Here is a 23,922-nt window from a genome sequence, read left to right as displayed (position 1 = left end):
AAATAGTTGAGGGGTTGTTTTATAATTTATTTAATTTCAAGTTTTATGCTGAATTTTTTTCTTAGGAAGAAAAATAAAAGCAGCTCAAGTAACCGGTGAGTGGCACGTGCTAGAGTTCCACGCCCCCTTCCGCCCCTCCACCTTCTGTGACCTCCAAGCTAAGGGAAACGCCTCGGCAGTCCTCGGCGCCGCAAGAGGACGAGCGATTGGACTCATTCTTGGAGCAACGAAGCTACCGGATCGGCTGATCTGATGCTGTCCGGCAACGTATGCTTGTAGAGTTGCCGGAAAACCCAACAGAGGCGATACGGCCATCTTTTTCGTCTTTTCTCCGGTCGGCTTTGAATTAGGCTTTTGAGATAGCGAAAGATCGCCAGAATGCACGCCGTTCCGCTTCCTTCTGCTTCGGTGACCGCTGCCGCTGGGGCTGCGAGCATCGAGGATGCGCCGAGTGTTTATGAGGTCTGGAGAGGTAGCAACGTAAGTGGATCCACCCCTTCTATATGCATATAGCTGCGAGAAATTAATGAAAGAAGGCTGGAATTTCTTTTTAGTATCTACAAAATTGAGTTTATTTGGAGTTGGAACCGATATAGATTAGGTTTAATTTCCTTTTTTTTTGTTGGGGTGGGAGGGAGGGTTGTCTATTAGCTGTATATTTGTATGGAGTTTTCCTCCTTTAAAAGGCTTCTGTTTCATTGTAGATGTTGAAACGATTTGTTGTTTTACCTTTTGTGATGCTAAATGTTTGAATCCACATCTTCTATGATTGCTTTCCTGTATGTACGGGCTCAAACAGGTTATGAAGCGGTTTGGTAATATCGTTAGAACTAGATTATTGGTTTGTCCTTCGTTTTGGTTGATACAATTGAGACGGGGATTTCCAGGTGTCTGGCTCCGGAAAAACAAAGAATACAGTCATCTATATTGTTTATTCCTGAATTAAATTTAAGTTTATGCGTCCTAAAAGGCATATACTGTGGTGGATTTATCTCATGATAAGAGGAAATAGTTGATCTGGGAATCATGATCGGAGTGCCAGGCTTTAAGAATGAAACATTGTTATCTCGGCGTTTTAACTAGCTGCTGGATCTATTGATTGTTTGAGAATTGTTGTCAAGTTTTTTTAGCTAATAGAAAAGTAGGGTCTAGAAGCAAAAATTTTAGGTAGCCTTTTTCTCATTTAATCTTATGGCGTTGCCAGGTCCCAAGTCCTGGATGAGAAAAGTAGAGGGTTGCGTTAGGTAGTCAACAACCATCGTAAAACTTGTCTAATAATAATGATATGAATCCTTTAAGAAATTGTGTTAATGCTAGGGCGTCCCTTGGAAGCGACGCACTGTATGACCTGAATACAATGACAAGTGTGCAAGGGCCGCTGCACCGACGCACGGGTGCAGTGTTAAATAGACAAGGGTTCTCACATCAAGGACGGATGTGAGTAAAGAAGCTAGTCTATGAAACTAAAAATATGAAACTAAAATTAGGATAAGAACTTGGAATATAGGTTACCTTACAGGAAAATTAATGGAATTAATAGATATTATGATTCATAAGAAGTTAAATATTTTGTGCATTTATGAAATTAAATGGGTTGGAGAGAAGACTAAGGAAATTGATAGTTTAGGATTTAAACTTTGGTATTCGGGTAGGAGTCGTCCTAGAAATGGTGTATGTGTTATTATAGATAAGAGTTTAAAGGATAATGTTATAAAAATTAATAGGATTGAAGATAGAATTATAGCTTTAAAGATTATTTTTGATGCTAAGATTGTTAGTATTATAAGCGCTTATGCTCTTCAAGTAGGTTTGGATGTGAGTTCTAAATTAAAATTTTGGAACGACTTAAAAGAATTAATACAAAAGATAACTCTTGAAGAAAGTTTTTATTGGAGGATATTTAAATGGACATGTTGGTAGAGAGTTAGATGATTTTAAAAGCATTCACGGTGGCCATGAGTTTGGAACGACAAATGAAGGTGGCAAGATCATATTAGTTTTTTGTTTAGCGTATGATTTTTTAATTGCTAATACCTTATTTAAGAAAAATAATGAGTATCTTATCACTTATAAAAATGTATATAGTACAACTCAGATTGACTATTTTCTTATAAGATTGCGAAGATTGTAAAGTTATTATGAGTGAAAATTTATGTACTCAATATCAATTATTAGTTTTAGACTTTAAGATAAATCGGCATAAAATAAAAAATAAAGTAAAACAATATTCTAGGATTAGATTGGGGCATTTTAAAAATATTAGTAAAAATATCTCAAAAATATTTTTGAGAGTAATATTTTAGATCTTAAGATTTTGTCTGTATATGAGGATGCTAATGTTATGTGGGAAAAAGTGGCTATTGATATTAAGAATATTGCAAAAGATGTGCTTGAACTATCAAAGGGAAAGCTCCTAATAGTAAAAATAGTTGGTGGTGAAATCCAAATGTGCAAGAAAAGATTAAAAATAAGAAGATTTGTTATAAAAATTGGTTAAATTTAAAAATTCTGATAATTGAGAAAGATTTAAAGAGGCTCGTAAGGAATCTAAGAAAGTAATATGCGATGCAAAGATCTTAGCTTTTAGTGATTTATATAATAGATTAGATACTAAAGAGGGAGAAATATATATGTATAAGTTAGCCAAACAAAGAGATATGAGTGGTAAGGATGTATTTCAAGTGAAGTGTATTAAGGATGAAGATCAAAAAATAATTTTTTTAGAAGATGATATTCTACAAATGTGGATGAGATATTTTGCTAAACTTTTTAATGAAGATTGTGAAAATAAGATTGACTTTTATTACCTTATCACCCTAATAAAAATAAAGATTTTTATTTTTATCGGCGTATTAATAAAATCTAAGTTAGAGATGCTTTAAAGAAAATAAACAGTGGAAAAGCTGTTGGACTTGATGATATTCCAATAGAGGTGTGAAAATGCTTAGGAGATGAAGTAATTTCTTGGCTTGCTAAACTTTTTAATACTATTTTGAAGACTAAAAATATGACAGATGAGTGACGAATGAATGTGTTAATTCATATTTTTAAGAATAAAGGTGATGTCCAAGATTGTGCGAATTATAGAGGAATTAAGTTAATGTGTCATTCTTTAAAACTATGGGAGCGAGTTATGGAGCATAGATTGCGGCGGGATATTAATGTTTCTCAAAATCAAATTGGATTCATGCCGGGTAGGTCGACTATGGAAGCCATACATTTATTAAGAGGTTTGATGGAGAAATATAGAGAAAATAAGGAGGATCTACATATGATATTTATTGATTTAGAAAAAAGCATATGATAAAGTTCCAAGAGAACTGCTATGGAGAGTTCTTGAAAAGAAAGTAGTTAATAACGCTTATATTCAAATTATTAAAGATATGAATGTAGGAGCTATTACTTGTATTCAAACACAAGGTGGTTTGATCGGGTATTTCCCTAATTTGGTTGGGTTACATCAAGGATCAACTTTAAGCCCATATCTTTTTGCTTTATTCATGGATGTTCTAACTAGACATTTGCAAGAGGATGAACCTTGGTGTATGCTTTTTGCTGATGATATTCTCCTTGTTGATAAGACTAGAGAGAGTGGAAGGCAAACTTGAATTAGGGAGGTCAACCTTAGAGCATAAAGGTTTTCGCTTGAGTAGATCTAAAACGAAATATGTGGAGTGTAATTTTAGTAGTAATAGACCTAGTGAGGGGATTGTGACTTTGGGCGATCAAGTCATTAATAAGAGTACACATTTTAGATATCTTGGATATATTGTTCAGAGTGATGGTGAAATAGGTGGGGATATTATCAGCATAATTCAAGTTGGATGGTTGATGTGGAGGAATGCATCAGGCTTGTGTGATAGAAAAGTACCCCTCAAACTTAAGGAAAAATTCTATAAATTGGTGGTGAGGTGCCAGATGTTGGCCATTAATAGAGAAGCATAATACTAAGTTAAGTGTGGCAGAGATGATGATGCTCAGGTGGATGAGTGGCTTTACCCTTGGAGATAGGATACGAAATGAGCAAATACGTGAAAAGATTGGAGTAGCTCCAGTAGAAGATAAGATTAGAGTGAGTCGCCTTAGATGGTTTGGCCACATAAAACGGCGGCCTTCCGATGACCTGGTTAGGATAGTAGAGGTATTAGATTTGACTTATGTTAAAAAAGGTAGAGGAAGATCTAAAAAGACTTGGTTAGAAAATATTAGGAATGACCTTTCTTTATTAGTTTTAAACAAGAATTTGACTTTTAATAGGACACAATGAAGAAAAAGGATTCATGTAGCCGACCCAACGTAGTGATATAAAGACTTGATGTTGTTGTTGTTGTTGTTGTTCATCTACATTAAAATACGTTGAACTAGAAATTTTCTTTCCTAGGATTTTCTTGTTATTTTTAAGAAGACTTAAGAACATGTCTTGTGAAATAATGGCACATCTAAGTTGGGCCTCTTTCTTTGGCATACTGGTACTTTTTCAATGTGTTTGTTACTATTTTGCTCTTGTCATTATAACTAGGCAACCTGATGATAAGCTAATTGATGGTTAGTGAAACAAGGAAAGTAGTTTTTGTTTGTATGGAATGCTCAAGAATCATCATCATCATCACCATCATCCCAACTATTTGGGGTAGGCTATGTTAATCCCTATTAAGCCTATTCGTCTTAAATCATTCTGAACATCTTCTATCCCTTTTACTTAGGTCGACCACTTTTCATTTTTTTATCAAATTTTAATTTTATGAATAAATTGGTTCATTTTCCACCTTTTATCACACATGTCCAAATTATATATGTTATTTTCAATTATGTTATCTTTAATATATATCACTTTAATAATTCCTTTAGTAAAATCATTTGTTAATTTTGTTATTACATCTTAACATTCTAATTTTCCCAAGCTCAACTTAGCGATTAATGACTTTTTTTATTGGCCAACACAAATTCGCACATCCTAGCTAGTGAAAGAAAGAAGTTGTAGATTAATCTTTATATTTATAGAGCTTTACAACAGATAAAAATATGAAAGAAATAATGCATAACCTAGTAAGAAAGAAAATACAATTAAATACATAATTTTTTTTTTCTTTTAAATTACTACATTTATTTGATGCAATCCCTAGGAATAGCCCAACAATTGCATCCTTCTAAATCTGTCAAACTTTAGTCGTCAAGACATTAATCTAAGGTGCAATCCAGCTACAAAGTCATGGTCTGATAATGATTGACAAGGTTGTGAGCCATACTAATAATCCCTTTATTGTCACAATATAATCTCTTGGGACTCTTTTATAGTTATTTGAAGTTCTTTTAGAGTAGCTTAATCTAGGTTAGTTCACTGATCCCATTAGAAAATGATCTATGTCATGCTTTTGCATTACTCTTTGCCATAACATTTTGGTTTTTGCTTCTCCTGGTTACAAGATTAGCCTAGACATGTATGCAAATATGCAATTCCATGAATTAGATCTTCTATCTTTTTAAGAACTAGTGCAATTAGCATCACTAGAGGCGTTTATAATTCTGGATTCTCCTTTTTTAAAGAAAAGCCCTTTTATAGGACATCCTTTTAGATATTTGAGAATCCTAGTAACAACATTCATGTGTCTTTCATATGGAGCATGTATGAATTGACTCACCAAACTGACATCAAAGGCTGTCTGGAATGGTATGAGCTAAATAGATTTGTTTCCCTACCAATGTTTGATTTCTTCCTTTACCCATTGGAGAGTTGGTGCTAACATCACTCAACTTAATATTTGGATATGTAGGAGTGTTGTCTAGTTTGCTTCTATTTAAGACATTTTTTTAAGAGATATAGAACATACTTTCTTTGCGAGTTGGTGATACTATATTTATTCATATCAAGAAAGTATTTGAGATGCCTATGGTCTTTGATTTTAAAATCTTTTGCTACTTTTTTCTTCAATGTACTTATCTCCAAATTGTGTTCTCCTATGCCAATGCTATCATCAATTAAAAAAAATTATGATAGATTTATCACACTTTAATTTTTAGAATTGTAATGAGTGTGAGCTTGTTTAAGCCCTTGTTGACTCACATCTTATGTGAGTCTTTCGAACTAGGCGCGAGGTGATTGTTTGTGCCCATAAATTGATTTTTTTCAATTTTCAAGCTAAGTCTATCTTTCCAGAGTTTTTGATTGTTGGAGGAGGATTCAATTACCATTGAAAAATGCATTCTTAACTTAATATTCTGTTTGGGGCAGCTTTTTAACTGCTTTGCTTTTCATACTACAACTATACTTCTGTTTGACTATTGCTTTCTTTGCCTCTTTCTCGTAGTTTTTTATAAAATTTTTATGGTGAAAAGCTTTTTTTTGCAACTAGATCTAACAATGTGTGGTAACTATAAGATTGATGCTGTCCAACTTTTCAAAAAAAGAAAATATTTTAATACCCACACAACATGTTTTAAAAAAAAATTATTTTCCCAACAATTTGACAACCGCCTTTATGAAAAGTTGCAGCCGGCCCAAATAGACCCTTAGTTGGTGAATTGGTTAGTCAAGATAAATTTTAATTTAAAGGACCTTAACGATGTTAACTTTCGGCACAAGAACAAATGTTTTAGAATAGTAAATTCTGTAAGTTTGAGTTAATCCTTTTACAACCACTTGTGCTTTACATTTCTTGATGGATCCATCATATTGATATTTCACAATGAAGACTATTTACATCTCATAGGGATGACATCTATGGATATTCAAATAACCTTCCATATTCCATTTTTTCCAACAGATTTCATCTCCTCTTCCATTGTCTTTCTCAATTTTTGATTATTAAGGACCTCTTCTATCATCTTTAGAATTTTAATTTCTTCGAGTTTGGAGACCAAGTCTTTTATAGGGAAGGACATATATTCATATCTAATCACATTTGCTTGAGGATGCTAAGCACATGTCAACATTTTTCTTCATAGAGTAGTGGGTAATTCTTCAGTGATGTCGCATAACATAAGAATTTGTGAGTTTATTGAATCCAAGAAGGATTCATGACAAGCTTTGAGAGGTATGGTGGTTGCCTTTCTTTGTAGATTCTTCAACGTAGCTTAGAGGTATGTTGTGGGATTGAGCAAACAAGAGTTTGAATAATCTCAATTTCATTGGGTCTAGGAAGGTTGGTGGTTAAAGCAGATGGGAGAATTTTGAAGAAAAAAATATTAAAATTTTCTTTCATTTCCATCTCCCCCTGAAGGGAATTTTTCTTAAAAAAGAGTTTATGCTCAAAGAAGGTGACATTAATGTAACGACTATTTTCCTTCTTTTAGGAAAATGACTTTTTTACCCCTTTTAGGTTTGCCTCATACACATGAAAGAAACATTTAAAAGGCTTTGTGATCATGTCTATTCCTATTAGGTTCATGATTTGGAATTTAGCGGAATATTCATTTTTAACTATATTAGGAAAGTTTTTGAAGGGTTGTTTTGTATCAAATTTATCTTTCATATTCCACTTTTCTCATCTAAGATTTGGGACCTAGCAACGACAGTGTTAAAATTAGGATAACCTAATCTATAATGCCATCCCATAATTTGATTCTCTTTTTTAAGAGAAGAAAAATCTTTTTTGATTGCAATGATGTGATTACACTTCTTGGAATCTTCATTAAGGTTTGCCCATACCGTTGAGCTTGCTTGCACTACCATTTCTCTTTCTAGATATCTATTCTTGAATCTTGATGCTCTCAAATTTTTGACAAGAGTGTGATTTCACATTTCTAATCTTTTTTTTATATTGCTTTCATATAAAATATTGTAAGAGAGATTTAAAACATATAAATCAAAATGCAAACAAGGCCAAGTGTTAATTCTAATGATCCTTGTTCTAACAATAGGGGATGGAGATCAATAAAAAATTTTGACTTTGAGATTTCCAAGTGAGGGAGTATAGGATTATAATACGTGGGCACAACTTGACATGTGGTACGAAGCTCTTGAGTCGATAATCCAAGCCTAACTTAGTACATTTAAGAGCAAGAGAAAAAAAAAACATCTTTCTTGACTAGAAGGGAGGTGTTGAAAGTTTTTCAGGTATAAGCAACTTGTATATGAGGTTTAATTGCTCTTTGATTAAGAAAAAATTGCCTAATTTTTTCCTTTTTCCTATTTGTAATCCTAGCTTTTAGTTCAATAAGCGTGGATGTCTGTATTTTATTTTCTAGCATTGATGTGATTTGTTGGGTTGCCATGAACCTTGACATGTGATCTGAAGCTCTTGAGTCGATAATCCAAGCCTACCTTAGTATAATTAAGAGCAAGAGAAAAAAATATATTTCATGGCTAGAAGGGAGGAGTTGAAAGTTTTTCAAGAATGAGGAACTTCTATTTGAGGTTTAATTAATTGCTCTTTGATCAAGAAAAAAATTGCCAAAGTTTTTCCTATTTTCTATTTGTAATTCTAGCTTTTAGTTTGATAAGCGTAGATATCTGTATTTTATTTTCTAAGATTGTTGTTATTTGTTGGGTTGCCATGAAGTTTCCAACAATAAAAATCCAAAATAGTCCCTCGACTATTAGAAAATGCAATTTAGTCCCAGACTTTCAAAATGCCCCAATTTAGTCCACCGGTTATTAGAAAATATCTCAATTTAATCTCAAAGTCAAAACTAACGGTTAAAGTTAACCCCAACAATTAAATGTGAGGGCTTTTTGGGTATTATGGTGTATGTGAAATTATATTATTATTTTTATATATTTTGTCTTTTATCATATTAAAATAAATATAAAAGTCATAATGAAAGTTAATCATGATTATTCATTATTCACTCTTATGATTTGGTTGGTTAATTTTCATTATGATTTTTGTATTAATTTTAATATGATAAATAACAAAATAAAAATAATATAATCTCACATACGTCATAATATCCAAAATGCCCTCACATTTAATCGTTAAGGTTAATTTAATTGTTACTTTTGGCCTTGAGATTAAATTATGATATTTTTTAATAGTTTGGGAACTAAATTAGGTCATAATGAAAGTCTGAGACTATATTGGACATTTACTAATAGTCAGTGGACTATTTTGTGCTTTTAATCAAACTTTTTGTGTGATTGATAGACATCACACTGAAGATTACATCTTTTTCAATGCCATGAGTCATCAATTGGATTTTGTTCCATACTTCTGATGGCAAGAGCTAATTCGGTGCCTTAATTATTATTCTCCAACAACAACAACATCAAGCCTTTATCCCATTACTTGGGGTCGGCTACATGAATCCTTTTTCTTCATTGTGTCCGATTAAGAGTTAAATTCTCATTTAAATCTAATAAAAAAAAGTCATTTCTAATATTTTCTATCCAAGTCTTTTTAGAAATGACCTAATAAAGATTCTTGTATCCGACCTATAATATTTTCTATCCAAGTCTTTCTTAACATATGCCAAATCTAATATATCTACTCTCTTGACCGGGTCATCGGAAGGCCGTCAGTGATTATCTCCATCTAGTTTTTTTTTTTTAAAACTTTAACAAATGCTTCTTTGCTTTGGGGGAAGTGAATGAGTCTCAATAAATTTACCTTGAATTTCATCTAAAATCTTTATTGAGATCTTCAAAGAAATCACTAGTTCTTGTTTTACCCAGGTTTGATGTAATTATATGGACATTCACTGCGATAAACATTTGGCTAAAAAATATTCAATTATTACTAAATCTTTGTGAGAGTGGTGAATTATTTAGTAGCACACATGCTTCTTTGTTTTAAGTCTGGAGCATTGTTATGCAATTCACACAATTGAGCGGAATTTTCAAGGTTGGAGTATGACATGTTAACTTTCTCCCAAATTGCTTGTACAATATTGTAGACCAAGTATAGCGAGATAATGTGTTCTTCCATAGTATTGATTAATCAGGATATTACTATTGGTATCCCATAATGAAAAGGAAGGATCAATCATTTCAGAATAGCAGATTGTACCATTTATCTTGCCTTTCCTCTTTTTGGGATCACCATTTGGACTGAGTGAGACTGTTGGAGAAGTCATCCATTTAGTTTATAGGATATAATTTGAAGAGGTGGGTGCTCCGTGGAAATTCCTAAACGATAATCTGGCTTGGTGAATTGGAGGTAGACCTATTTTTTCACCTTTAAAAGGTCTGGCTTGGGTCCTCTTATAACTATTGGTCATAGCTTAGAACCTAGCTTTGATCCCATGAGAGAAAATAAAAGAGAATTAAGGGGAGAATTGATGCAAGCAAAACTAGAGTAAAGAGACAAATTGGAGAACACCAGGACAAGACTTAAACCAAACTCGATTCATATGTAGCTTGGAAACATCCAAACAAACTTAGGATAAACAAAAACCAAATCGAACAAAACAAAATAAAAACATAAAAACGCTATTATCAGTAAAACCGTCTAGCGGTCTCCTCACATGCAACGAAAGTAGGAAATTTAAGAAAATTGTGCTTAGGCTTGCAAACCAAGGGTCTACCACTGCAAAAAAGTCCAACTTCATTTCCAAACTCCTCCGACAAATGTCTCCAAATTTCAGCCAACATACACTTCCAAAGCTCAAGAAGAAGGATACAAGTGGAGTGGCACTTGCATAGAGAAGAAGAGATTAGAAGCCAAGACGAAATAGAGAGGAGGAAAGGGGGGATGGAACAAGCTCTCAAGCTTTTCCAAGAAGAAAAGCCAGCACAGGAGACAAAGGGGCAGATCACGGGAAACCAACCAGCAAGGAAAAATCGAGAAGACAAAGAAAGAAGAAAAGGCACAAGTCCACTCCATTGAGCTCCTCAATAATGAGCTTGAAACAAAAGCATATCTTTTTTATTTTAATGAGCTAGGAAGTGCATTTAATCTCCAATCATTGAGCTAAACTTCAGCTCAACATTTATGAGCTAACACCAAGTAAAATTCCAGCATTTTGAGCTCAACACCAAGCAACCAAGGCCCACCCGAGAGCAACAACCTCACCAAACCGAATTTAGCAAGCAGCCTAAGGACGAAATGGATCCAAGAGCAAGCAAACCCAAGGCTTGCCATGCCTAGCACATTCCTACCATGATCATTGGAAGCCCAACCATCATAGGATAGCTTAAAAAACATAAAACATAACTAATATTGTTCAAAATACATAAAAAAAAACTAAAAATATTGAATGCATCAAGAATTGGGGAATATACTGTGTGTTTATTTGGTCGAAACATGGCCCTTTTTATAGAGTTTTATAATGGTTAATAATAGGTAAGAAATAATGAATGTCCCAGTATGAAACAACGTACAACCAATACAACAATTTTTTTCTTTTAAAACCTACTACATTTATTTTATACAATCCATAGGAATAGCCCAACAATTTCAACCTTCTAAATCTATCCAACTGTAGCCTTCAGGACATCAGTGCAAAGTGCAATACAGCCACCAAGTCATTAATCCATACTGCCGTCCAGGTTTTTTTTCATCTCTGGCTGGTGCCTTTTCAAAATCGCAGCTGGCTTGACATAAAATGAGCATGCCAACTGCAGCCTTCAATCAATCTGGCAGTAGGGAGGGAAAGCCAGCTCACCTACCATCAAAATACAAAGGAATGGCAGTCCATGTCTCCAAATAAGGTAGAAGGTAAATAGAGAAAGTTTCTTTCCTGTTCCAAGGAGAGGAACGGCAGCAGCCATTTAAAATTTGGCCAAACTAGTGTATACATTTACCTTTTTATCTCCATTATTTCCTCTTTTCCCATAACATTGTCAAGATATTTCTCCATTTTGTCCACTTAACCTTAATTCTAGAAATTATATCATTTATACTTACTTTCTTTTATATAATGAATCTAAAATACTAAAAGTATCACACCTAGATGTCTCCTCCATTGGTTTAACATACATTTGTTTCATTAGATATCTCCTCAATTATAAGATGAAAGTATATAACAAATCACCTCAAGTTAAAACTCCTTTGTAAGTATTTCCACAACCTATTTTATTCAGTTTTGATCCTTATTGTCATTCTATTTTAATTTCGAACTCTTCGGTCACTCATGAATTGCTTCAAATATTAATGAGTGCCCCCCATCATACACATTTGTAATAAATTCAATTTACCTTTGATATACACATTTTTTTCCTTAATGCGCACTAAATTAATTCTTATGGTACTCGATTATATACTTTATTAAGATCATACAAACTATATAAAGATCATTTCTAAGTTTCTTATATATTTTTTTCATTAATGTAATTAACAAAAAATTTGTTTTCATAGTAGATCTTTGAAACATTTGCAAGAGGATGTACCCCGGTGTATGCTTTTTGCTGATGATATTCTTCTTGTTAATAAGACTAAATAGGGAGTTGAAGGTAAACTCTAATTATGGAGGTCAATCTTAGAGTCTAAAGTTTTTTCGTTTGAGTAGATCTAAAGTCGAATACATGGAGTGTAATTTTAGTAGTAATAGATCAAGTGGGGGATTTGTGATTTTGAGTGATCAAGTCATTAATAAGTATACTTGTTTTAGATATCTTGGGTCTATTGTTAAGAGTGATGGTGAAATAGATGGGGATATTATTAGTAGAACTCAAGTTGGATGGTTGAAGTGGAGGAATGCTTCAGGTTTGTTGTGTAATATAAAAATACTACTCAAACTTAAGGGAAATTTTTTTATGTTGGTGGTGAGACCTACAATGCTTTATGGCGCAAAATGTTGGTCATTGAAAGAGAGGCATAATATTAAGTTAAGTGTTGCTGAGATGAGGATGCTCAGGTGGATGAGTGGATTTACTCTTAGAGACAGGTTACGAGACGAGCATATCCATGAAAAGGTTGGAGTAGCTCTAGTGACAGGTTAGATTAGAGAAAGTTGCCTTAGATGATTTGGTCATGTAAAACGGCGGCCTTTTGATGACCATGTTAGGAGAGTAGATGTATTAGATTTGACTTATGTTAAGAAAGTTAGATGTAGACCTAAAAAGACTTGGTTAGAAAATATCAGAAATGACCTTTCTCTATTAGATTTAAATGAGAATTTGACTCTTAACAGGACACAATGGAGAAAAAGGCTTATGTAGCTGACTCCACGTAGTGGGATAAAGGCTTGATGTTGTTGTTGTTGTAGTAGATCTTTGAAACACTAAACTAATTATTATAGTATCGATCATATGCCTTTTAAAATTAGTACAAATCATATGAATATCCCTTTCTCAGTTCCTTCAATATTTCTCATTAGTTTTTTAACATCCGATTTATCTCCATAGCAAATTTTTCTTGCTTGAAACAAATTAATTTTTCTAAACTTGTGCAATATTCTAAGTCTATGCTTGATTGCTCTCTTTCAAAGATTTATTATGTCTATTAAATTTAATTTCTTTATAGTTAGCATAATTTTGATTATAGTTTTTATTGCTAAATTTTAATATCAAAATATTTCTTCTTCAATCCTTTGACATCTTCTTAATTGTGTAATATAGTTAAGGTCATAGCTTTTCTAATGGAGAAAGGACCAAATTGGTCTCCAAATCTTTTTAAAGGATTAATATAATCTCCGACTCTATGAAAGCACCAATTTGGTCCATTCACTCTTTAAATAGAGGTCAGTCCTTTGTGAGATATTTAGATCCCTATTTAAAAATTCAAGGGACTAAAATGAGACTTCTAAATAGTCGGGGACAATTTTGGTCCTTAATAAATGATCAGTGACTATTTTGAGCCTTATCATTTTTCTAATGTAACCTAGGATTATATGCAAGGTGAGACTCAAACAAAGTTCACTATCATGTTGCCAACACTTATCTTTAGCAAAACTTAATCACTTTTAATATGAAAATAGCAAACATGCTTTGTTCATCCTAAATTTAATTTAAAATAAATCCAAAATTTAAAATACCACCAGGAAAATTTTTGCAACTGGCATAATATTTCAGTAACTATCAAGTTCTGGTTTCAAAAAAGCATTCATCTCACTTGACAAAATTACAAACACATATAAGACTAATGACTAAATAATTCAGAAGATAAGAATAATGATCTAAATTCCCCCAGATGGAAGAATCGGGCCTCATATTGGTACAAGGAGTTTCTCCCCAAAGTTCCATCCGCACTTGTGAGGTATTCTAAGAATATACATTCAACAAGCACACACAAGAGGAGAGGAAAACTAGAATTGTATTACAATAATCAATAGGCAAATTTGTTTTACATGCCTTGGGATTTTATTTGTAGCCTGATTTAAAATAATGAACTACATAAAATATTTAAAGATCTACTCAAAATAGCAAGTTTTAATTCACCTTTCTTGAAGTTAGTAGTAGATAATTTCTCGTCTAATCTTGATTTATTTTGCTGTCTGGTTACTATAGGACACAGCAGTAAGGCAATTAATATGATCTTTTCTTGCAGGTTTTTTTTCTTAAAGGGAGGTTCATATTTGGACCGGACGTGAGGTCACTCTTTCTCACTATCTTTCTAATTGTTGCTCCTGTTGCAATTTTCTGTGTATTTGTTGGTAGAAAGCTAATGGATAAATTTCCTCATCACTCGGGGATATCCATTATGGTTGTTGCTGTGGCATTCACTCTATATGTGAGTATCATTTTAGTTTTAACTTTATGTTTTCTGTCTTTTTTTTTTTAATTTGGCTTGGAAAATTTACGTTTGTAATACTCAAATCAACTTGGTTTACAAAATAACATCCAAATCTTTTAAAATGAACTACCAAACCAAGCCTTCTTTGTGTCACCCACAATTCAGTAAAAAATGAACAGTACTATCTCTCATGGTGTTTTCTTACTGTATTTTTAATTATCCAAGTGTAGTGTCTGGTATTGTAAATAGAAATGCGTAGGTACTAATTTTTTAAATTATAAAGATTTGTGTGCTAAGCACATAATTGCTCCATTTAATTTTCCTTTTTTCTTGGAAAATTAGCCTCCTGAATTGGCTAGCCATGTCGGTCTATGTTTTCCGGCTAGTGCATTTGAAGAAAATTATTGATGAATTTATGCCTACATCTTAAACTGTTATGACAGTTTTTATGCCTTTTACATTTTATATTTCGCTTGCTTCCCTTTAGTTTTAAAATTTGTTAAAATATTTAAGATAGTGTCAAACTGTCAATGATGATGATGTTGATGCTGATAATGATACATTTGGAACTTATGATGTAGTTATGTTATATAAATGTTTTGCTACCTTCTTAAAAGACAGGAAAAAAATGGTCGATTTAATGTAAATATAACCCCTTGATTTGAAATGCAGATATTCTATTATGTGTGCAAACCTTTTGGAAAATTTATGACATTTTAATAACATGCTTAAGTGGAAATAGCTAGAAAGGATTATTGTTCCATTGGAACTTAAAAGAAAAAACTTACAGATTTCACTTCAAGAAATTATATATTCAACAGATGCTCTTTGATTTCATTTTCTTTGTTCTGGGTTAATGTTTCTTTTTTTGTTTGTTTTAAGGAGTTGCCTAATCTTTGTAATTAAAATAACATGTTTCTGGCATAAGACTATTTTCCTAAGTTTTGTCAAGTATATCGCATCATTTTCCTGATGTCAGTTAATTTAGCATAATATATGAAGGAAACTTTAAACGATAATTTGATCTTTAATAGGACACAATGGAGAAAAAAGATTCATATAGCCGACCCCACGTAGTGGGATAAAGGCTTGATGTTGTTGTATCTGAAGAAAACTTTATGCAAGTTCTTCATTACTTAGACTAAGGTTCTTTTGCTCTGAACAACATTTGATTGATGGTTCTCAAATGAACATGTCCAAAGTAGTAACAACACATTGAAGGTTTTTTTTTTGTTTATGTAAAAGCTCCAATTAGTCCTCTCACTATTGATAAATGTTCAAATTAGTCTCAGATTTTTGCATTGCTCCAATTTGATCCCTGAACTATTGAAAATGGCCAATTTGGTCCCCTATGAATGATTTGTAGTTTAAATTAACGGAAAAAGCTTGAGAGATTTGCTTCTTTGTGGGCATTTAGGTAAAATTACTTATTACATGCTTGATGTGTTCTCGCTATAAGCCTTCGGCCTTCCCGCTTTACGCCCTATAGACCGATTTGTGCGAGGTGAAGCTGCGTAGAATGAGATGCGAGTAAGGTGTGCTTTGATTCGCATTCCGGATTCAAGTACGACTGCGAGATAGACGATGCACTACGAGCAACACACCTTGCGGGGCTGTTTGGATACAGGAAGAAAGATGGCTACTTTCACAACGAGCAAGCTCCCATCGTTACTTCCAATCCTACATAAGAACGACAAGGAAATGCTACTTCGGATCTGATAGTAAGTAATGTCGTCAAAGGAGGCGAAGTTATTTAGTGACTCTTCCAAAACTCTACCTCTCACGCAAAGTCAAAGAGCAAAGAGCAACGGGAGAAGAAGAAAAGCAAACCTTCGGCCATAACCATATAACATAACAGACATTGCCATAGAAATATAACATAGGAATAAATTAATTTAGTTGAACTATTTTAGTTAAAATTAATTAAGAATATGATTTACAACAACAATAATATCAAGCCTTTATCCCACTATGTGGGGTTAGCTGCATGAATCCTTCATCTCCATTGTGTCATGTTAAAAGTCAAATTCTTATTTAAATATAATAAAAAAAGTTGTTTCTAATATTTCTAAGTATTTTTAGTTTTATCTCCTTTCTTAACATACATCAAGTCTAATACATCTGTTTTCCTAATCGAGTCATCGGAAGGCCGCCGTTTAATGTGACCAAAACATCTAAGGCGGCTCTCTCTAATCTTATCTTCCCTTGAAGCTACTCTAATTTTTTCACATATATGCTCATTTCGTATCTTGTCTCTAAGAGTAAAGACACTCATCCAACTAAGCATCCTCATCTCTGTAACACCTAACTTAATATTATGCTTTTCTTTTAATGCTCAACATTCTACATCATAAAGCATTGCAGGTCTCACCATCATTTTAGAGAATTTTCCCTTAAGTTTGAGGGGGACTTTTCTATCACACAACAAGCCCGATGTATTCCTCTACTTCAACCATCTAGCTTTAATTCTGCTAATAATATCCCCATCTATTTCACCATCACTTTGAATAATAGATCCAAGATATCTAAAATGTGCACTCTTATTAATGACTTGATCGCCCAAAGTCACAATCCCCTCACTAGGTCTATGACTACTAAAATTACACTCCATATATTCAGTTTTAGATCTACTCAAACAAAAACCTTTATACTCTAAGGTTGATATCCATAATTCAAGTTTATCTTCAACTTCATCTTTAGTCTTATCAATAAGAAGAATATCATCAGCTAAAAGCATACACCAAGTTACAACCTCTTGTAAATGTCAAATAATAACATCCATGACTAAAGTAAAAAGATATGGGTTGAAGGCTTATTCTTGATGCAATCCAACTGAAATAGGAAAATATTTGGTCAAACCACCTTGTGTTTGACACAAGTAACAACTCCTGTATACATATCCTTGATGACTTGAATATAAGTATTATTAACCTCTTTCTTTTCTAGAACTCTCCATAGCACGTCTCTTGGAACTTTATAATATGCTTTCTCTAAAGCAATTAAGATTATGATGTAATTAATAAATAATTAATTACTTAGATTAATTGATAATTAACTTAGATTTTTTAATTATATTATTTATAATGGTTAGTTAATAATAATAAGAAATAATTAATAATTAACTCATAAATAATTAACTTTAAAATTAATAAGTTATTTCATAATTAATTATTTTTAATTATATTATTTTCTTAATTATAATTTATTGACAATAATTAAAATTAATAAGTAAATTTTATTTAAAATATAAATTAATATTAAAAAACAAATTAAAATTTGATTGTTAATGAACTAAATGATATGAAATTGACTTATGATATTTTTATCATATTTACATGATATGAAATTGTAAATTTCATCATGTTATATTTTGCTTTAAAAAATATAATTTTTTCACTTTTATTATTAGTAGATTAAATATGTATTATAATTTTTTAAATTATTAAATTGAGCAATAAGAGTAATGTAATTTCATATCCGCTTGTGATATCTAAAATATCATTCATATTTAACTTTGTAGTTCACTTTAATTCTTATTTTAAGATTTGAGACTAAATTGACTCAGTTTTTAATAGTTGATGGACTAAATTAGAGCAATGTGAAACTCTGGGAATAAATTGGACATTTATCAATAATCGGGAGACTATTTTGAGCTTTTTCTCTTTTTTGTTTGTATTTTATTAGGGATGAGGTCTCTATGTTTAGGGGCTAAATGAAACTTGGTCCATGCTTCAAAAGTAAGCATACTTATTTACTGATTTTGGTTGTTGGTGGAACCGGAACAATAGTTAAGTTTCCTTCATTATGGCATTGTGGTCTCTTGTTAGATCACAAAAATAATCTTTCTACAATGAAGATGAAATGCTATATTCCTCAACTCCTTCCATTGCTCTGCTCCAATGTGAGCTTGCTATTTTGCATATGCCTATTAATTATGAATTGTGGTTGAGATATTTATTATGTCTGCATATGTAATCTACAACTACTTGTAAATAGATAATGTAATGTTAAGGTTGTGAATTTGACTAAGATCATTTTAACATTAGAATGAAATTTGGCTTGAATTATGTTTGTCTTAGTTCTAACTTGACTTTAGAGTGGAGTCTAGATTGGAATAAGCGAGCTCAAGATTGGATTGAAATGCCTATATATATATATATATATATATATATTCTTTGATTGATCAGTTTTATTCAGACCTATCATGTGTTAGTATACACATTTAAAAAAAAAAATCCTAATAACTATTATTTTTTAAATTTTTTAAAGAGAAAGCTGTTGCAGTAGCCCCAATAATCTATTTTAAATACCTATTACTTAAAGCAAGTCTCTTTTCGAGACCAAGCCCATAATCCTTGACCCCCTTCACCAAACCACAAAAAAAAAAACTCACGCTATCCTTATTCATTTATTTTTTTAGCTTTCTCCAGTGACGACGAACAACTATTCCAATCTTGCATCTCCATAGCTGGCGCTTTCCCCTAAAGACAAGGCAAAAGCTTCAGCCTAGAGTCCATCGAGCCGAGCTCTCAAATTTGAGAGAAAATGAATGAGTTGAGCTCGAGTTCGAGCTGCTCTTTTGAGAGACGAGTTGAGCTTGAGTTTGTTGCTACTCGAGCTTGGCTTGACTTGTTTACACCCCTACACTCATATATGCATGTTTGACTAAGAATTCTTTTGGCAGATAAAAAATTAATCTAGATTAGATTTTTTTTTTGTAGCTTAAATCGAGCTTGGATAAAGTTAATGAGCCATACCCAATTTGAATCAAGTTTGGATCAAGCGAGTCTTTAACTGGACTAGGATTGACTCAAGAGCAGATTGATTGACTTTGAGTCGGTCTTGATTTTAGGTCAAATTGTTAACATTCCTACAATATATTCATAAGCATCCCCTCCTTATCCTTATATTTTCTTTAAGAAAGGGTACTTTCCATAGTGCACTAGTGTTGCTTTAGCAAGGCAGCTGTATTTTGCATCGTCTCTTTAGTTCATTCACCACACTATATATAGGTGTAACTATCGGATTTCTTAGTAATGGGGTCTTTACGCACTATAAGTGCGAAATCATTAAAAATGAATACCTTTTTCCTTAAAATTCAAAGTCAGCTATGTATTACTAAGGTTGTTGTATATTCGAAGAAATGATATAATTTAGTAATATGCTTAGTATTGAAACACTACAGTTTACTGCAATTTGACGCCAATTATGGTAACCTTGAATCAAATTCCCCGTCTGTTTCTCCTCTGTAATTGAAACCAAAGAAGTCAGCATTCTAGCTTAGGTAATTAGATATTCTCTAGTATTTCCCAATTGTGATGTTAGTTTGTTATTAGACTAACTGAAATTCAGATTAGTAGTACTAAATATTATCTACTGTTGACTAATTAAATCAAGAATATATTATTTTTTGTATGGCATGCCATGTATTTAATTTTTTAACATTTTGTACGAATGACCTAATGTAAGACCTCTACAGTAGAATTAATTCTCATCCAAGATGGAATATGATAAATGTGGATCAAGAAAGTTATATAGCTAGTCAATCCATCACACAGAATATTATATTATTCGGTAGAAATAGAGAATCCATGCCTAACTACTAAGCAACCTTTTAATGTTCTCATGCTTGTAAGACTATGCTGGATGTAAGTGTTGCCTGCCAATTGTTTCTGTTCCTTTAATAGGAATGGAGCTTGAAAAAAAATCCGTTAACCAATTCTTGGATTGATGCTATGTAGCACAAAACATCTAACAGGCCAGCATTTTATGTTGGCTATTTTATCCGATACTTTATACAGAAGGATTCCATGTTAGAACAGGTATTTTGTGTTTCTTATTGTTTTCATTTTTTTTTTTTTTTAATTTTCTTACATTTTTTAGAAACCTTAGGGGCGCAGCTTGGACATGTTTCAGTTACTCATGGGGAACAACTTATGCAACTCTAGCTCATTTATTTACCTAAGTCATTCTTTGGGTTCTTTTGCATTCTTCCTCACACTATCTATCTCTTAGCATTTTTTCTGCTTGAAATTTACATAGTCAATTAGAGCATGATTACAAATTTGAGTTATAATTTCAATATTTTCCTTGTCACCAAGTTCATGTTTTGTTGTGCCCCATGTCATCCCTGCTGCACTGGGGAGGCATTTTCCTTCATTGGAAGCTGGTGTTCTTTTGCAAATGTATTCATAAAGTGCCATTGTAAGTTTTGAATGTTTGCTTTATCTTGATGACGCAAGTATTCTTACTGTAAGGTATATAATAACGTCCATTGATAAACCAAAAAAGGATCTTTTAGAATGAATAATATGCTCTCAATTTTTTACCAAAAACAGTGAGGATCTTTTAGAACGAAAATATCTAGCAGTCTAGCCTGACTTACTAGCCCAGCTGTTGAGTATTATTAGAAAGAAAATGGAGAGAAAACATTACAAGGCAGCATGTGGGTATAGTATGTATGCTATCAATTCCTTGCGTTCTTTTTATTAGTAACACAACTATTGTCATTTATCTGAAAACTGTATTTTTGTTATATTAATCTGAGTGTAAGAGGAGCTTATGATCATTATATTCACACATATTACCTTCAGGATTTATGTCTTTTGCTTCTCGCTTCTGGAAGAGATCCAGGTATCATACCCCGTAACACACAACCTCCTGAACCCGAAGGCCTTGATAGGAGTATTGATGTTGGGGGTGTGCAGACGCCACAAATGCCTTTGCCTCGCATGAAGGATGTGATAGTTAATGGCATCACGGTGAAGATCAAATACTGTGACACTTGCATGCTTTATCGACCTCCAAGATGTTCCCATTGTTCAATCTGCAACAACTGTGTGGAGCGTTTTGATCATCATTGCCCATGGGTTGGGCAATGCATTGGGCTTGTAAGTGATAAGTTTCTGCAAGTAATTTATCAAAAATTGTTCCAAAAATTATTGGTCGGCAAATTCAACTTAACAACTATGAGCGATAAATATGTTTCTTAGCTTCTAAGTTGATTTCTGACATTAAACTCACACACTTGCACTCAAGATACCAAAAAACGGGTTGAAAAGTAGTAAACAAGTTATTTGTCTGTCTGGTTACTTTTTGCTTTTGACTAAACTGTGTTAACTGTTCTTTCTCCAGAGGAACTACCGGTTCTTTTATATGTTTGTCTTCTCAACTACTCTGCTTTGCTTCTATGTGTTTGCTTTCTGCTGGGTCTATATCAAGAAGATTATGGATGCTGAAGAAACAAGCATTTGGAAGGCAATGACCAAGACTCCTGCTTCCATCGTGTTAATAGTTTACACATTTATAGCCGTTTGGTTTGTTGGTGGCCTTTCTGTCTTCCACTTATATCTCATCAGCACTAACCAGGTAAATGAGCCACTCTTGAAAAATGTGGAATTTCTCTTGTTACCGGAATTTCATTTACATGCTTACATCTGGAAACAGCACTTTATTTTCTTGTAATGTTCACATTAGTTTGCATATTATAGAATGGAGCTGTTCTTCTGTCAGATAGGGATGACATCAAAAAAGTGTAGAGAGTAAAAAGGAAGAGAGGAGGGCAGATGGATGGGCTTAGTTGGAGAGGAGGCAGAGGGGAGAGCTTAGGAGATAAACTTTATAATCATTCATTGTTAATAATACTATAAAACCTAAGTATACATCTTTTGTAGAAAGAGTGCCATTCATTATGACTAAAAAAAGATAAACTTACTTTTAATAAATGATGGTAGTGAAAAGAAAATATAATAATAATAATATCGCAAGTCAATGCGACATAATCTGCTTGCATCATTGTTTCCCAATATGTTTAAACCAAACTGTCGCACTTTAAAATAAAACATGTTTGAGTTTAAATTGGTTTGGTCTTGAGAAAATGTTGTGTTTAATATAAAGAAAAAGATGCTTGGATGTTAAATCTAGCATATTTATATGCACGAAAATCATTTAGATGAACAAACAATTAAAGGATCAGTTTACTGTGGGGAAGGAAATAAAGAGAGGAAATGTAACCAGGCTTGAGATTGAGATTTTGATAGAATGAGATTTGGCTTCACTGAAAAAAAAAAAAAAGTTAGATGGCTAATGAGTTATTCACAATAAAAAATATAGAAAAACCAGGGACTGAATTTTCTTATACTCGTTTTTTTTAATGGCTCCAATCTCCAAATCTTTGTTCACCATTAGAGTTAATTGTCTTATACGCAGCAAATACCTACAACAACAACAACAACAACAACAACAACATCAAGCCTTTATCCCACTACGTGGGGTCGGCTACATGAATACTTTTTCTTCATTGTGTCCTATTAAAAGTCAAATTCTTGTTTAAATCTAATAAAGAAAAAGAAATTAATAACCTGATTAAAAGTTATTTAATAATTGACCAGAATTCATTGAAATTAATAACCTGCCATATTTTATTCATAATCTTATTAATCTGTTCTTGCAATCAATGATTCAACTCTGCTTACAGACAACATACGAGAACTTCAGATACCGCTACGATCGCCGGGAAAACCCTTACAATCTAGGTCTGGTCTCCAATTTCAAAGAGATTTTCTTCACCAGCATCCCTCCCTCCAAGAACAATTTTCGGGCTAAGGTGACACTAGACCAGGGGCTAAAACCTAGACAGTCCACAGGAGGCTTCATGAGTCCCAACATGGGCAAAGGCATTGGTGATATTGAAATGGGAAGGAAAGCCATGGCCTGGGGAGAACACGAGGCTGGTTCTGCCATTGACATGGAAACAGGTCTCAGCAACGAAACTATTGAAAATAAGGATGGTAGGTTATACAACTCATCAATGGATTCAGATCGGATATTGCCTTTAGAAGTATCAGAGGACCAAATGGCGACTGAACATCAATGGAGGCATCCGAGCTGGGGGAGGAGCAGTGGGAATTGGGAGATGCCACCACAACTATTACCTCTATCTTCCATGGATGACAATTCGAATCTCGTCGGTGTTTCTCCAGGCATAAATCGGTAAGTTCTAAGATCTGTAGCTGTCTGCGTTTGGTGGAAGGATGTTTTAGGGTTTTGCTAGGGCTCACAGTAGCTTCTAATGTCTACTGTTGGAACAGAAATGAGCCATTGTGGTTTTTTGTCCTTTTTTATTTGATATTTCTCTGGAATCTGGAGTGGTGTGTAGTGTTGTTTTTATACTTTCTTTGGATTTCATATAACATGCAAGCTTTCAGAGAAGGAGATGTGCAGTTTTCTTGACATAATTCTTGTCTCCAACATATGAGATAGGCAGAGGAAACCTTTAGTGTCTCTTTATTTGGAATTTGATAGAAGTTCAGACTCACTAGTAATTCAATGAAGTGTTCTAGTTCGTGCTAGTGAGAAAGGTCAGCTGGCTTGA

At 33.1% G+C, this 23,922-nt stretch overlaps 1 protein-coding gene across 1 annotated transcript; it reads left to right on the top strand.

Annotated features, from left to right (window-relative positions):
* Positions 1-89: 89 nt before the first annotated feature.
* LOC110102350 (probable protein S-acyltransferase 7) lies at positions 90-23,899 on the top strand. Its single transcript, XM_020830666.2, has 5 exons — positions 90-480; positions 14,364-14,546; positions 21,143-21,439; positions 21,684-21,917; positions 23,026-23,899. Exons 1-5 carry the CDS (start codon positions 379-381, stop codon positions 23,542-23,544), a joined length of 1,335 nt encoding a protein of 444 aa, XP_020686325.1. The 5' UTR covers positions 90-378; the 3' UTR covers positions 23,545-23,899.
* The last annotated feature ends 23 nt before the right edge of the window (positions 23,900-23,922 follow it).

The sequence above is a fragment of the Dendrobium catenatum genome, unplaced genomic scaffold (genome assembly GCF_001605985.2).
Source record: "Dendrobium catenatum unplaced genomic scaffold, ASM160598v2 fragScaff_scaffold_733, whole genome shotgun sequence".
NCBI lineage: Eukaryota > Viridiplantae > Streptophyta > Magnoliopsida > Asparagales > Orchidaceae > Dendrobium > Dendrobium catenatum.
This window is presented reverse-complemented; position numbering and strand designations above follow the sequence as displayed.